Raw genomic sequence first — 15,153 nt, forward strand, 5'->3', positions numbered from 1 at the left:
CAGTAGCCCCAGACACTGAAGGGTGAGCTGGGGGGGATACTCTAGGTATGGCACTTGTAGTCACTACAGACTGGTTATTGCTTGTCTGGCTCACTACAAGGTCTTGTTTCATTAACAGTGGCTGGACCTGATTAGCTAAATTGTAACGAGCAAAGGATGATTGTTGATGGTGTTGCTGGAGCTGCTGCTCAAGAAGTTGTTGCTGCTGCAGGAGCTTCTGCTGCTGTAACTGCAATTGTTGCTGTTGTATGCCTAGGTTCTCCAGGCAGGCATCGATTTTGGGAATAGATGGGTCAGTAATCGGAGGCTTATTCTGGGTTAAACAAACAGCTGATCCAACCCCTTGCCCCAGATCCACTCGATTTTGCAAAGGATCTCCATACACCACTGGATGCTTGGATGGGGACATGAATGTTGTACCTGTAACTGTGACACTAACTGTGGTGGGTGTAAATACAGAGACATGGGGTTGTTCTTGGGCATTTAGGTTCATAATAAGAGGCTGCACTGCTGTGTGTCGACTAGATGGCTGCTCTGCTCCTAAAGAGTATCTTCTTGTGTCAGTGGCAAGGGATGTTAGGTCCATCCCCTGGTCTGTCATTATAATTGGGGCAGGCCTCACTTGGGCTCTCAAATCCACTACATGACCGCTTGGATGTGTTTGGCCCTGACCCATAACCTTTGAAGTTGCTTGAAAGTTACATAGAGATATATTTTCATTTTCAAAACTTTGAACCATCTGTGAAGAATGTCTAGGAGACTGCTGCAATGGATACATTTGTGGTGAAGTTGGAGAACTTGTTGAAGAAGGCTGGGAGCTATACAATGTTTTACAACTGACCTGTGTTGGTGATGACAAAGGGGAAGTGGAAGAATTTACAGTTAGAGGCTTTGCTTGACTAGTTGTTTCAGAGCCTAGGGTTATTACCATCACTGGTGAATCTTGAGAGGACCGCTGTCGTGCAAGACGTGGGGAAACTGCTCTTTGAGGTACCTGAGCTCCTTGGGAGGCTGTAGCTGATGTAGGACCACCAGGCAAGGTAGGCAGCTGCCTACTACTACCACCAGTGGGTCGCACAGATGGCATATGTGTTGGACTTTGTGCTGGAGAAGTGGCGGGTGAAACTGGGGGACTAGGACCTTTGAAAAGGGAAAAGACTTTGGAGGTTAGGGAGGATGTGCCAGAGTCAGCGGATGCCTGTGTTGGCCTCTGAGTGCCCGCTCTGCTGCCGGCAGACACTGTGCTACCTGTTTGTCTAGTTGGGGCAGTCTGACTGACTTGGGTTTTAGTTGTGGCAACTCCAACAACACCTTCAATTTTGGCACTCTGTGTCATCATCCTATTTTGAGTTTCTTTCGAAAGATGCTGTGCTGCATGAATTCCTGGGATTCTTGGATCACATCCTGATGTCGAAAAGGACATTGGTGCAGTTACCTGTGTTGGACTTGAGCCAGGGGTTAGGACAGCTCCTGCTTCAAGGTGATGTTTACCATCAGGCTGAGAGGCACCTTTCTGCTGATTAACTGTTTGTCCTTGCCTCTGCATAAGCTGGGCTTTCTTCATCATCTCCTCATAAACCTCCTCTGCACTTTTTAGTGTTTTATCAGATGGTGAGACTGCTGATGTCTTTTCTGTAGGGGAGTAGAGTGAAGTGAAGGTTGGGAGGTTATATTCATTTCCTGTTTTGTAAAGCTTTCCACCAATCATCTCAAAGCCCTCTGCCTCAGAGTCCATAGATGGGGAGTATTCAGAACAAGATGATCTGTGAAGCTCCTCCATCTCTGCAGCTTGTCTCAGTTCTTCTGTTGGCGATGCATCCTCAATGGGTGAAAGATTACTGGGGGGAGTTTTGGATCTTTCTCTGCGTCTCTGTGCCCGTAGCTCCTCTTTATCCCTTTTTGTTTTTCGAGCAGTACTTCTGATCCTCTGTTGCTCTAGATCTCTCATCTGCTCCTGTTCTCTAAGTAGTTCTTCCTCTTCTCTGAGCTCATCCTCCTCAGATGAGTCCTCTATTGTGGGCAGCAGTGGCCCTTGAGAACGATGTCGAGCTTTTCTCTGTTGCTTTGCCTCTTCTAGTCTTGCCCTGCGACTAGGGCTACTGTCACTGTCGTCCTCCATGGATGATACAGATGTGGGGGATGTTCCAGAGGTGTAGCTGGGAGTGGTGGCAGGCAGAGTTGATGAATATTCCCCCTTGGACCGCTCCTCTGGAGAACCAGTCAGACTCTCCATCTCTAGCTCTGGTTCCCGTAGGTCATGTTCGGTACTGAGTTCCATGTCTCGGTTGGTGTTATTCAGCTCAATAGTCTTAAAGCGTCGAAGACCTCCGGCCATTACAACATCTTCCTCTTCATTGGCATTGTATGCGCCCTCTGATCCCTTGGTGTCATCCTCAAAACTACTAGAATGGTGGGAGAGACGTCGTCTCTCTTTGCTTCCATCCCCACTGGTTCGATGTCCCTTTTTAGTCTTCTGGTTTCCATAATCCTCCAACTCTTCTTCATCAGCACTCATCTCCATAATTTGCCTCCTCATGAACTCCTCATCCGTAATTTCTTTATGCGACTTCTTCTGTCTTACTGGCAATGGCGAGAGACCACTTTCACTGCTGTCCTCCACATAATCATGGCGAAGCTTACAACTGAGGTCATCCTCTGATTCATCCCTTGCTGCATCATCTTCAGGATTGTAGTCCCGGCCCTGTCCAACTGACAGTGAATGTGGCCTGAGCTTATGATCTGAGGCGGTCTTTGACCCTAGCAGAGGCTTCATTGAGCTTTCTAGCTTGGTGATTTCTGAGGGGATGGGAGCACCTCTTTCACTCAGCTTGATTCCTTCTTCTCGGATCTGGCCTATAATTTCCCCTTGAGAGCTGGAGATTCCATCTGAAGAGTATCCAGTGTCACTTAAACTCTGCGTACTTGATTTGTTGGAATCCTAAAGAAGAAGAGAAAGAGAGATGTAAGATTAAAAAAAGCATTTTTCTTTATCTCACAAATCACCTCATGGCAAGGTCTATTAAATGCCTGCATGTAACTACACACACATCATCAGTGATATATTTAGGAGCATTTTCAGATAATAAGGGAGTAAAATGTATGTAATGGGCCTAATACAGATGAAATAGTCTCAGATACTAACATATTAGATAATAATTACATTGCAAAGAACAAACACTTAACATTAGTAACACTGTAGGCTAAAATCAACCCAAATATGTATGTTGTATTGTACTTTGGTTTCAGAAATAAGGCAAATTAGATTACAGATACCACAGCCACATTTTTGTTCATGTACATTTGTCATCCTGCAAAAAAAGCTAAATAAATCACAAACTTTAAGTTGTATATGTGAATATAAACAACATTCAAAGCAGGATAATTAGTGTGAATCCTAAATGAAGAATTATTTCAGCCTGTTTTAGGAATTTAAGCTAAAGATTTATTGTATTGATTTGGGTTGAGTTTGCCTTTAAATGTTTTGTACACACAGATGAGTAAATACAAACTGACACACAGTGAATATAACAGACAGCTGAAGATACAAACATCTACAGACAAACGTCATTTGGTTACATGCTTGAATGCCCTTTCTGATGCATTCTCCATTGCATTCTTCGAACCATTGAAGAATAACGAACATGCTTAGAATGATTAAAATATCATCACAACGTGTCACATTTAAAAAAAAAAAAAACTTGCATTTGATACAGGTAAAATAAAAGTGTACAAGGTTGAAGACAATGATGATGGTGAAGATTATTACCCTGAAATGGAGTAATTTCAATAAAGGCACGTTTATGTTGTGATAATGTACTAATATGTAATAACTGCTTTTACATTTGAAGGAGTACAAGCTGATGATAAACTACTATCTGAATTTGGTATTACTGAGGGTAAACAATAAAATAAAAATGTTGATGGTATAATCATTTGGTGATAATGAAAAAGTAAAATAGGAAGAACAATGTTGCTAATAATAACACTGAATGAAACATGATAACTTCAAAATCATAATCAAGAAAGAATAAAACGAGAACGGTCACAACATGGTAAAAATAATAAGGCTTTTATGATGATAATGGTGGTGGCTATGTTTTAGATGATGATGCTGTCAATGAGGATGATACGGTTGATGATGGTGATAATGATGGTTACAAAAAATAAAAAAGGCGAATCAAGAGTAACAGGTGAAGGCGAAGATGTTGCAGGTAGCTCACTTCATGGTGTCTTGACTTCTGTGCATCTTCAGCTATCTTCATGTCCTTGGCTGAAGGGGCCATCTCTTGCAATGCTTTCTTCTGTGAGGGCTTGACGTCTTCTTTGACAGATTTAGATGCAACTTTAGTCTTCTCCTGGCTCTGCAGCTGTTTGCGGGTCTGGTTGTTACCTGTGGGTTTAGACTGAGTGGGTGCTGTTTTTGAAAGGGATGGAGAAGCCTTAGCGTGGTTGGGTGTGGCTTTACCAGGGGTAGATGAAACCTTGGCACCAACAGGGTGAGAAGGGCCCTTTGACTGAGCTGAGGGCTGAGCAGGTCCCTTTGTATGGGTCGGCCCTTTGGCCTGGCTCGGGCCCTTTACTTGGTTTGCAGACTGAACAGGCCCTTTGCTTTGAGCATGTGACTGAATAGGACCTTTCATTTGAGGACCCTTACTCTGAGCTGTGGGTTGTGTTGTGCCCTTAGTTTGGGAAGCTGACTGAGCTGAACCTTTGTTTTGAAGAACAGGTTGGGCAGAACCCTTGTTTTGAGGGGAAGCTTGGATAAGCCCCTTTGTTTGTGGGGCAGGCCCTGCCTGTTTCACAGGAGAGAGGGGGCCACTTACTTGGGGACCCGGTGGTTTCTGCAGTGGTTGCCTAGGACCTGAGAGTTGATTGGGCCCTTTCTGCTGAGAGGGTTGTTGATTAGCTGTTGCAGGTGGTCGGGGGGATCCAACAGGGTGTGCAGCAGGAGCTGGGATATCTCCCAAGCTTCCTGACAAGGCCCTCTGCGTCTGGCAGTTCAAGCACAGCCATTCTTTCTTCTGCAAAAAAATCACAGAGAGAGCACATATCAGCAATTCTGAAATGAAGTAATCAGAATAATCTGACAAACTATCAGCAAAATAAATCATTTTTTTGGGTTATCTACATTCCACCCGTGCCAACAAACCAAACAACAAAATGGTTTAACTGTTTAAACAGCAGCAATCTGGTGAAGTACTTGTATGCTCAACATTTGTGTTTACTTAGATATACGAACTGTGATAACACATTATTTATGATTATTGATAGGTAAGGAAATATAAATGTTTCTATGAATGTTAAATGAATAGGGCCAGAGAGTCGTTGCTTTATAAACGGTCATATGGTGCCAAGGACTCCGTATGAGTCAGAACAACTACATATTTGATGGCCTGTCCAAACAAGGGCTTTTATCTCTTCTAGAAGACTTAATCATTCGACAGCATTAAGCTCTCTTGAACAGAGTACGCAGAGGAAGAGTGTGCTGTGAATACAAATTGACACATCTGCTATTAGAACATAGGGGTGTAAGTGTCACGAGACCCGTTACTGAGTCTAAAGCAAATCATTTATCTGCAACAGCAGCATTCATTCCTCACCATCACTGAGCTGTATGTTTGGAGGTAGTTATATATCCTGAAACTACAAAAAAAGTCTTGCCATTGAAAGCCCGGACATTAACATAAGCAGATTAAATTTCAGGTCAATGCAGAAGATCAATGAAGCTGCTCAATGATAAGAACTGGATATACTGTATTGAAGGTAAAGGAAAGCTGAAGACAGAGATGGCTGCGCCATGTTTGTTTGCAGCCCTCAAAAATCTACGATAATTATCTGTGCCTCGGGCGTTAAGCCGGAGCGTTTGTGTGTAACCGACTCATACAACTATACAAATCACCTCATAAAACCCTTTATTACTGATTACCATCTGTCCATTAATCACTTCTTTTATTGCTGTCACACTTCAAAAGAATAAATACAGAAGATGGAATTCAACAACATGCCCAGGAGTGGCTACTAAATAAAAACAATGCAGGTGTTCAGTGACTGTATCAGTGGGCGACTTAACTTCACTTTAAGTAGTCAAGATGCCAGAGAGGGCTGCAAATAAATATTATTATAAAATATTATTTATGATGGACATACTTCTTCATCATGATGCAACTTTTAAATGCAGTACTTTGTGAAGTTATTAGGCTTGTGTTACTTCTGTCAAATCTCTGAGCCAGGCGGTGTCCTTAAGAAGACTTATCTGCCTGGGTGATATAAATAATTGAGAAAAAGAAAACAGTCCAAGTAAGACAAAGAGAGGAAGGGACAGAGTGACAACGTGTCCTGATAGGACCCTGCGAGCTAAATGTTAGGAACCTTATTGTAGAGAACCTAGAGACCAGCAGTTGGCAGATACACGTATGTCTCCAGATAAGATCTGAGTAGGACACAGTTTGTCTCTGTTATCACGTTGTGCTAAACCTGTGTAGAGAAATGGATCAGGCCCTGAGTGAGTGGTATAGTGATGATTTGCTCTAGTTCAGTCGTGTAGAAAACGTGGGTCATTGACCTCACTGAAAGAGCGATGTGGACGTCACAGAATATATCTACGAAATGTCCAGTAACTGATTTCTGAAGTAATTAATAATAGAATAAAATAAAATCTATACACAATAGTCTGACTCTAAAATGACTCTAGCCGAAGTGGATGGGGAGACAAAAAAGCTCCAGCAAATAATTTACAAGAAAAGGGATGAGAAGGAAGATGGAGAAAGAAAAAGGATGAAGGTGTTGAAGATAGTGAAGATAATGGCCACAAGAAGTAATATGTACTATATGTGTTCCGTAACTTATTCATTTGTGAATATCTTTCACAGGCTAATGATAGGAGTCTGCTATTGCATGTCTCTCTCATTGACAAACAAAACAGAGAATCACAAATATATCATTCATTTCTAAAGTGTAACTACTACAGATTTAGATTGTAAAACTTCAGATAACAGGTATGAAAGCCAACTCAGTCACACAGACTTGACATATTATGACCTTATTCATTTTTCATGATGGCCAACAGTAACCAAAGTACACACCAAGCAGACAGAGAGCAACATTATCACCCCATTGGAGTTGCGTTTCTGGCCACCCGACCAATTTTAGCCCCATAATCTCTGGATTGTAGCCGTGGTTTGGTCATCAACAAATAAAGAAGAAACTGTCAGGTTATTTAGTGTGTTCGATGATTCTTCAGCAGCCAGTTAACCTCGTCTGCTGTTTGGCGCTGAGCAGGTACAATGTTCAGACAAAAGGTTTATTTAAGACAGCTCTACCAAAAAACTGCTGACTGCTGCTTACTAAAAGTGTTGAAAAGTTTTTTGGAAACGTCGCTATGGATATATATTTTCTCTGAAAATTGCAAATGGCATCAGCTGAACAAAGCCTGGCTAAATCTCACCTGGAGCATCCTACACCAAAGAGCAGTGCCAGTGATGGCTACAACACAACATGCAAAGAACCTTGTGATACCTCAATTAGAGCCATTATGCAACAAGAGTGTTGAATTATGCAACAAGCCCCTCTGTTAGAGATGATGCAACCTGATTCATGAATACTGTGAAAATATGCTATTGACCATGAATAATGCGGCAGCAACGTTAAGATTAGTGTTGGCAGCAACAACATTTTTCAGCTTAAAAGCAGATAAAATAAGAGACTGACATTTTGCCAGTTTAACAACCTTTCAAGGACGTTAAAAACTCACAGCGGCTGTTAGAACTGTGCTGTAACTACACCCACTCAGTTTGACAAAGTGACATTCCTAAATACAACAAACTGACAAAACCAAACATAATATAACTCAGTGAAGACAGATATGGTTGCTACATTGGAAATTGTTGTTGTCACTGATGCTATTTTTCTGCTGAAGATACAAACACTTTCCACAAATCCTACAGGAATCAGTTGTCTCAACTGAGACCACGGAATGTGCACGGAGCCATTGGCACAGCAAACAGAGAGGCTCACTTTGTTTTGATCTCTCTCAAGTGCTCCACTGACAGGCTATATATAAACAGGTGCAGGACTTTTTAGAAATGACCATCTGTGTTGGTTCTTTAAAAAATGTATAAAGTCAACAATGACGATGGGTGAGACAGAAAACTACAGCAGCTTTGCAACAGTATGAACACTGAAATGCACTGCACACATATTATCACATTACCATCCCTTCTAAAAACTCTACTTCTACCTTCCTCAAAGCCACATCCAATAAACCTTTAGAAGGTTTTCAGGATGGACAATACATGTAGAATCTAATTAGCTATTTAAATTAGATATATTTAGGTATTTTTCATCCATGGAGCAGCTTTCTTCCTGACCTGTTGGCACTGCCAAACTCCCCTCTTTGCTCCTGAATCAGCATAACATCACTGCGTGGGTGAAGGCAGAGAGGAGCAAGGACAAACCGGAGCTGGGAGTAGCAAATTATTCATGTAGAGTGCTTTAGCATGTACAGCAGTGAGCAGGAAGGGCTGTGCTTCCCACATCTACCCACACTGTGTGGAGAAAGTCAGGTCCGTATAGAGGACTGAGCCTCCGAGAGAGACCTTAAACGCACCTGAGCACTGCACGCAGAATACTTCAACCGCTCAATACATCAAAACGGAACAGCAGGTATAACTACAGATTCTTGTTTTTTTTACTTCCAGAACTTAAAAGTGACCTGGATCTCTTACATTCTGTGCTTTACGGAATTCACTGTTGGTGCGTTTGGTTGTGTGTGTGTGTGTGTGTGGAGGGGGGGGGGGGGGGGGGGGGGGGGGAATCACATGGCAGCAGCAGGCTCAGTTCGTTACTGAGATCATGTCGTTAGTGAATTGGTAAACTCATTAAATGGCGGGAGGTTAACTTGTCTGCTCGGTGGAGAGTGTACTTAACCTTGGCTCCGAACTGCAACTCAGTGGCCGCTGACAAGCCTACATACCGACTGTAATCTGTCAATCGTATTTGAAGCATTTAGTGTCTGTTCTTATTCACTGCAACATTTAATGAGTACAACCAAGTGTTCAGCATCTCGTTTGACAAAAAATGTGACAGAACATACAGTTTTTGATGGAAAGCTCCCCTCTATTAGTCTTTCCTACAGTACAGCTAGGGCATCAATTGGTCAATTGCATATCCAATCAAAATGTCAATATGCCAAAGTTAACAGGAAAATGTTTGACTTGAGCTTCAGTAAATTGCTTCAGCAACTGGCCCTGTCTGCCGGCCTGTCCTCATTCAATCTATCTATTCTGTGCCGGAAGAAAACTGTAATTCTGTGGTGGCCCAGAGAGCTCAATGCACTGCAGAATGCACCTACCATGCACACTTTAATGAATGAATGTGGGTCAATAGTAATGATGTTATATTATTATTAATAATAATGTTACTGGTAAAGATGTCTATGGGGTGTATTATTTTAGCAAATGTGTACTTGAATATGTAAAAGTTTTCCTTGACATTTACGAATCTAAAGACAAGGACGAGCACAGATTGACATTCTGTTTTAAAATTCTTCACACACGTTTTGGAAATTTGAATCCATGTGGTTTCTCCGTTTGTACGTGCTTTCTTCAGCAGCAGCACTTTCAGCTCATGGGGAATCCAAAACCTTGAAACACACTCTATAGGATACGGTGCATTGTGGAGGTTTTTCAACTGTCTTTTCCACAGCTGTAGTATCTGCAGTAAGATGAGCTCTAATTAAGCTCAATAATGGTGACGAATAAGTGTTTTATGTTATGTTCGGTGAAGGGACAAATGGGAGGTCTGTTTTGGGGGGGATTTCTACATGCAGTTTGCTACAGTGCCAAGAGTCCATCTGCCATAAGAGACAAGAGTGGATAGTGTGAACCGCAGCAGTGTAGTGTTTCTCCATCCAGTCAGCTGAGAGCCTGAAAAGCTGCCCTTTCACTGTGGAAATAATGAGAGATTGAACACTGCAGGTTACCACAAGGAAAAGGTCAGAGAGATTGATCCCTTTCTCATAGATTGATTGCATTCTCAGAGGAGCTTGCTGAGACATTACAGCCCTGATTACTCACACAATGTGTGTCTGTGTGCGTGTGAGAGAGAGAGAGAGGGTGCAAGTACTGTACTGTATGCAAGTGTGTGCAACCTTGAGTGCATTAGTGCAAAAGCGTCAGTCCTGTGTCTATTTGAGTGTGGTTGGATTCAGATTTAACAAATTATGTAATGAATCACACTACGAAAAGTATAAGGAAAAAAGTTTGTTAATTATCCAGGCAGCAAACATCTAATGACACCACAGCTAAAAGCAGGTCTGTGAATGACAAATGAAAGTGCTCGGATAGAACATCTTTGTGGCTCATCTGATTAAGAAATGCTCCACCCTGAATTAAAATCCCACCTTGTTTACCATCTCTCTCAGTTTGGAATGATCCCATAAAGGCCTATGACGCTCAAACATAATGGAGCAAGACGACGAAGTACTCCACAGCAGGAGATGAACTTCAGGCTGTTAAAGGTGTTCCTGGAGCTGTTAAAAACAACAGCCAGGAAGTACAAAAAGTAGCTGACTTACTTCAGGCAAACTTTTTCAGTGTTTTCTAAATGAACTACAAAACTACTGCAGGATGTCTTTTAAAAAGAGGATTTCAAGCACTCATCATTGTTTAATTTTTGTAGTTACCCAGATACTTCCAAATGTGCAAGATAACAATAAAAGATATCACCATCATACAAACATAAGGGCTCCAACTAATTAGTCATTATTGTTTAATGTGGTGTTTTCTTCTAAATTATTCACATATTGAACAGTCTGAACCGTCAATATGAGTCTCTAAGTTTCTGAGGTTATAAATCAAATTCTTGATTTTGTGTGACCAACAGTTAAAACCACAAAATATTCAATCCCAATAATATGAAACCGAGACAATAAGGAGAAGCTTGAGATGCTGAAATCTGCATTTTTCTCATTTTTGAAAGGAAAACAAAACACTAAATTAAAGCGGTTCCCATTATTTTTCTGTTAATCTGCAAACTGTTTAGGTTAAATGAAAATAAACAATTTTCCATTAATTTCATTATTCAAATCTTGGTACACTAAAGCACCAAACTTAAACCTGTAATGTATAAAAATTGAGGAAAAGAAAAAAACTGAGGGAAAGCTTTAACATTTCCTGCCCATGGAGGGAGCCAGAGAGTGCAGTTAAGGAGTCCCGTGGGAGCACACACACACCCACACATCAACATGAATGCACACAAAAGAGGACATAGCACTTACAAAAGCAGATTCAAGCATCCTGCCAAATGTCGCACTTGGTGTAGGCTACATATTCAACACCAACCATTATAAACCATTTAGCTCTTATATTGTGCGCCAGTGGCAGTCACACCCCTCTGCCCCACTTTTCCTCAGGCATATTTACACATATATATATAGATATATATCTATATATATACAGTATACATCTATATATATATACACACACACATATGGATATTTGATGGACGTATTGCTTGTCACCTACACAACCTCAGTATTCCTCTCTAACTGTCAGTCATGTCACAGTGAGAGTCTGTCCCCTGCATGGTTCCTCTGCCAGGAACCAGACCACAAACTGTGAGTAGGAAATGTCAGCTGTCATTAAATGCAGTCAGGATACCTCCCTCAGATACAGAACATTACTCAAGGTGTTCATTACCAGGAAAGAGAGGAGGCTCATTTCCCCAGTTCAGGTTGTCTTTAAGAAAACACAGGTTCTACAGATCTGAATAGTCATTGTGGCAGGTGCGTAGGGGGAGCACACACATATGAAGAAGGAGAGACATCCACACACTTCTTCACTGGCTCAGTAAAGAACCAGAGAAATGTGCAGGAGTCTTTTCCTCTTCAGAAAGCCAAAGTTCAACATTTCAATGGTAGAAGGCTAAAGTATCAGCCAAATACTTGAAAGTGGAATGGAAAACAATGGAGAACATGATGGTAAGAGAAATTTTAAGTCAACTAACAAAAGACAGACAATAACATTCTGCAGGGAAACACAACTAGAAACAGTGTGTGGCGGCTGTGGCTCAGGAGTTACAGCAGGTCATCCACTAACCAAAAGGTTTTAATTTCCCAGCATCCCCCATTCTGCATGCCAAAATGTCCCTGGGCAAAATACTGAATCCCTAATTGTACCGGCAACGGCGGGGGATGTGTTGCACACAGATACACGGTATAAATATGTGTGTTAATTGGCAATTGGCAAAACTGTACTAAAAAGCATCTTGAGTGGACATCAAGACAAAAAATAAAGCACAATGTAAATAACTACCGACCATTTACATGTTCAATCACTCCTCCCAAAGAACTTCCTCTCAATTCAACTATGGCTTTCATATTTTTCCCCATCAACACAACTTCATTCAGCACCTTTAATATAACTTATTTTAACCACACATCTCTTATCAAGATTGCAAAAAGAAGTCAAACAAAGAGGATAAGTTCGTAACAACAAAAGACAGAAGTGCTCGTAATAATCCTTCAAGTTCTTCGTGTTACAGAGATTAATGAGGCGTTCGACAGAGGTGGTCATAATCAATTTGTATCAAGTGAAGGTCATGGAAGCAGAGGGTCAGTGTGAATTATTAACCACCTTGAGCTCAAAGGGGCGTGCTGCCAAGCAGGTGTGAATGGGGTGAGCTTAAGGTGAGTGGGGAAATATGTCACCTGGAATATGGGTAGATAGAAAGAAGAAGAGCTCGAGCCCCCGCTGCTTTCCCTCCTGGAGAGCAAGTGCCCTTCTTCTGGGGTGTTTTCATTAAATTTATAAATAAATAAATTGCCTCTTACGCCCTTATAAATAAATGGTAAATGGAGTAGAAGTGCCCAGAGTGGAGCATATATTTTAATATTTCTTTAGAATTGAAAAGGAACTCATATGGGCATAGGCCTATAATGTATATATGTATATTTATATGCCTATTCAATTATTTTGCAAAAATGTCCTTCTATAAATTTGGCCCTCTGCTACTATAGCAACTTTACATTACTATATGTCACAAAAGGTGTGGTGCCCAGACATGAAGTCACACACTTTGAATAACAGAAAAGAAGCACAACAACATCTACGCACATGTTAAGTTTAAATACTGCGACACTAGTGAGGTATATAAAGTCTCTCTATACATCACCATACCAGGTCAATCCTGTTTTCAGTGAAGTGAAATAAAAAATAAAATTCCATCTATTCAAGTCCTGTCCGGTCCCTTTATCAGTAGTATCCATTTCCATTGGGGACAGTCTGAATGAACAGTGGGGAGAGCGTGGCCTAGGGGATAGAGCGGGTGCTCTGCAACAAGAAGGTTGCTGGTTCGAATCCCACTCTATCCCATCTGCATGCCTAAGTGTCCTTGGCAAGATACTGAACCCCTAGATGGCCCCTCATAAAATGATGAGTGTTCTAAAAAAATGTAAGTCGCTTTGGATAAAAGCGTCAGCTAAATGACATGTAATGTAATGTAATGTAATGTAACAGTGGTTTAAGAGGCCGGGCAAAGCATGAGTGAGCACATGTCACAGTAGAGTGGCATGCTGTGCAAGGCTGCGCCACGCCACACCCCACCACAGCTGTGACAAGTCAGTAAGAGTCAGCAGGTATATAGGTCAATCCCCTGGGACTCCTTCGATGGAGACACGTGGTCAGGACTGTGGATTAGGGAGGAAATGAAGGATCATCCAGGCAGCAAGGGGGCCTCAACTACAGTCACAGCCTCTCCAATACATTGTTAACGCAGTGCATTACAGGTGAATACACAAAATACTGTAATACGATCATCAGACAGTACTTGCACTGTACTGTTGTGACTCAACACTACCTCCTCTACATCATGGTCACTGATCTTACTTAATTAAAGTATGAATCTGCACCAAAATGTAACGTGTTCTTTCCTGACCCATACTACATCCCTCCAAGAAGTTTTGTGGAAACCTGTAAAGTTGTTATTCTGTAAACTTCCAATCAAATAAACAGACACACAGAGATGAATGCGCAATATCTCTCCATTTTAAGGACACACCAAAGAAGAGTTAATAAAATACAGATTGTTCTAATTAAATACGAATCCATCAATACATTGTTAAAATTTAAGGTTTTTAAGAACAACATAAAGACTATATGTTTTATTCAAAATTTACTAATTCCTTCATAAATAAATGTCCTTATATTATCCATTTAAAAAACTGTAGTCAAAAAATAAATAATTGAACTTCCAAAATGAATTACAGACACAGATTTTAATCATGCATTTGAAAGGGCTATTTCCTTTCCAATGTGCATTTCCATTTCCTGCTTTTCCTTTCCCCATTAGCCATATGATTTGCTGAGTCATTTTGATTCACCCTTCAGCTATACTCCATTTAGCCTTTCTCTGGCACTTTGGACCTTGTGCTGGTGAGATCACACAGTGTGAGTCAGGTGGTCTGGTGTGTGTGTGTGTGTGTGTGTGTGTGTGTGTGTGTGTGTGTGTGTGTGTGTTAGCTGTTTCAATGGGAGCAAAAGTTGCCATTCGTGTTTTTTTACCCGGCATACACTGGGGTTAACCAGACTTAACCCCATTTGGGGGCAATCGATGTTCAACTATGACACTATATGAAACACAAAGAGGTTTTCAGTATTGATTCAGTCACAGTTGGATTGTGAATGATATTTTTATTCAGGCAGATTTCCATTAGGAGAAAGACCCAGGGTGCCTTTAAAGCACAGTGTTCATTATTGTCCGACAGTTTAATGTGTCAGGAGCCATCATTAATGAAAAGATGGGTGCAAAATAGTACAATTTAAGATTTGCATGAAACTTTAATTTAGCCAACATTGATATTCAAGGCATATAAATATACATATATAAGCTTTTCTAAAGCCAAAGTTTTTTTTAGGACCATTTCTTAGTCTTCTTCCCTTTTGTTAAGCCTTTCAGCCCAGCTCTGCTAATTTGCTGTGAGAATATTCAAGATGAATTGCAACGTTTATCCCTCTGCAATCTTGCTTAAAAGCAGCCAGAGCAGCACACGGCTTAACCTAGTGAATGCACTTCTCTGTGTGGTCAAACTGTCAAATGCAGTCAGTATAATGAGAAATATTTCATTTGTCTTATGTTCGTCTTTCCACACTCCCCACC

General features: G+C 41.2%; 1 protein-coding gene across 1 annotated transcript in view; it reads right to left on the bottom strand.

The window, feature by feature from the left end:
• The window catches only part of bsnb (bassoon (presynaptic cytomatrix protein) b), a 56,229-nt gene that overhangs the window by 11,602 nt on the left and 29,474 nt on the right, over positions 1-15,153 (bottom strand). Inside the window, 2 exon segments of the mRNA XM_062396650.1 lie at positions 17-2,938; positions 4,221-5,021. Of these exon segments, the coding sequence (XP_062252634.1) occupies positions 17-2,938; positions 4,221-5,021 (3,723 nt within the window).

This window comes from Platichthys flesus, chromosome 2 (assembly GCF_949316205.1).
Source record: "Platichthys flesus chromosome 2, fPlaFle2.1, whole genome shotgun sequence".
NCBI classification, from domain to species: domain Eukaryota; kingdom Metazoa; phylum Chordata; class Actinopteri; order Pleuronectiformes; family Pleuronectidae; genus Platichthys; species Platichthys flesus.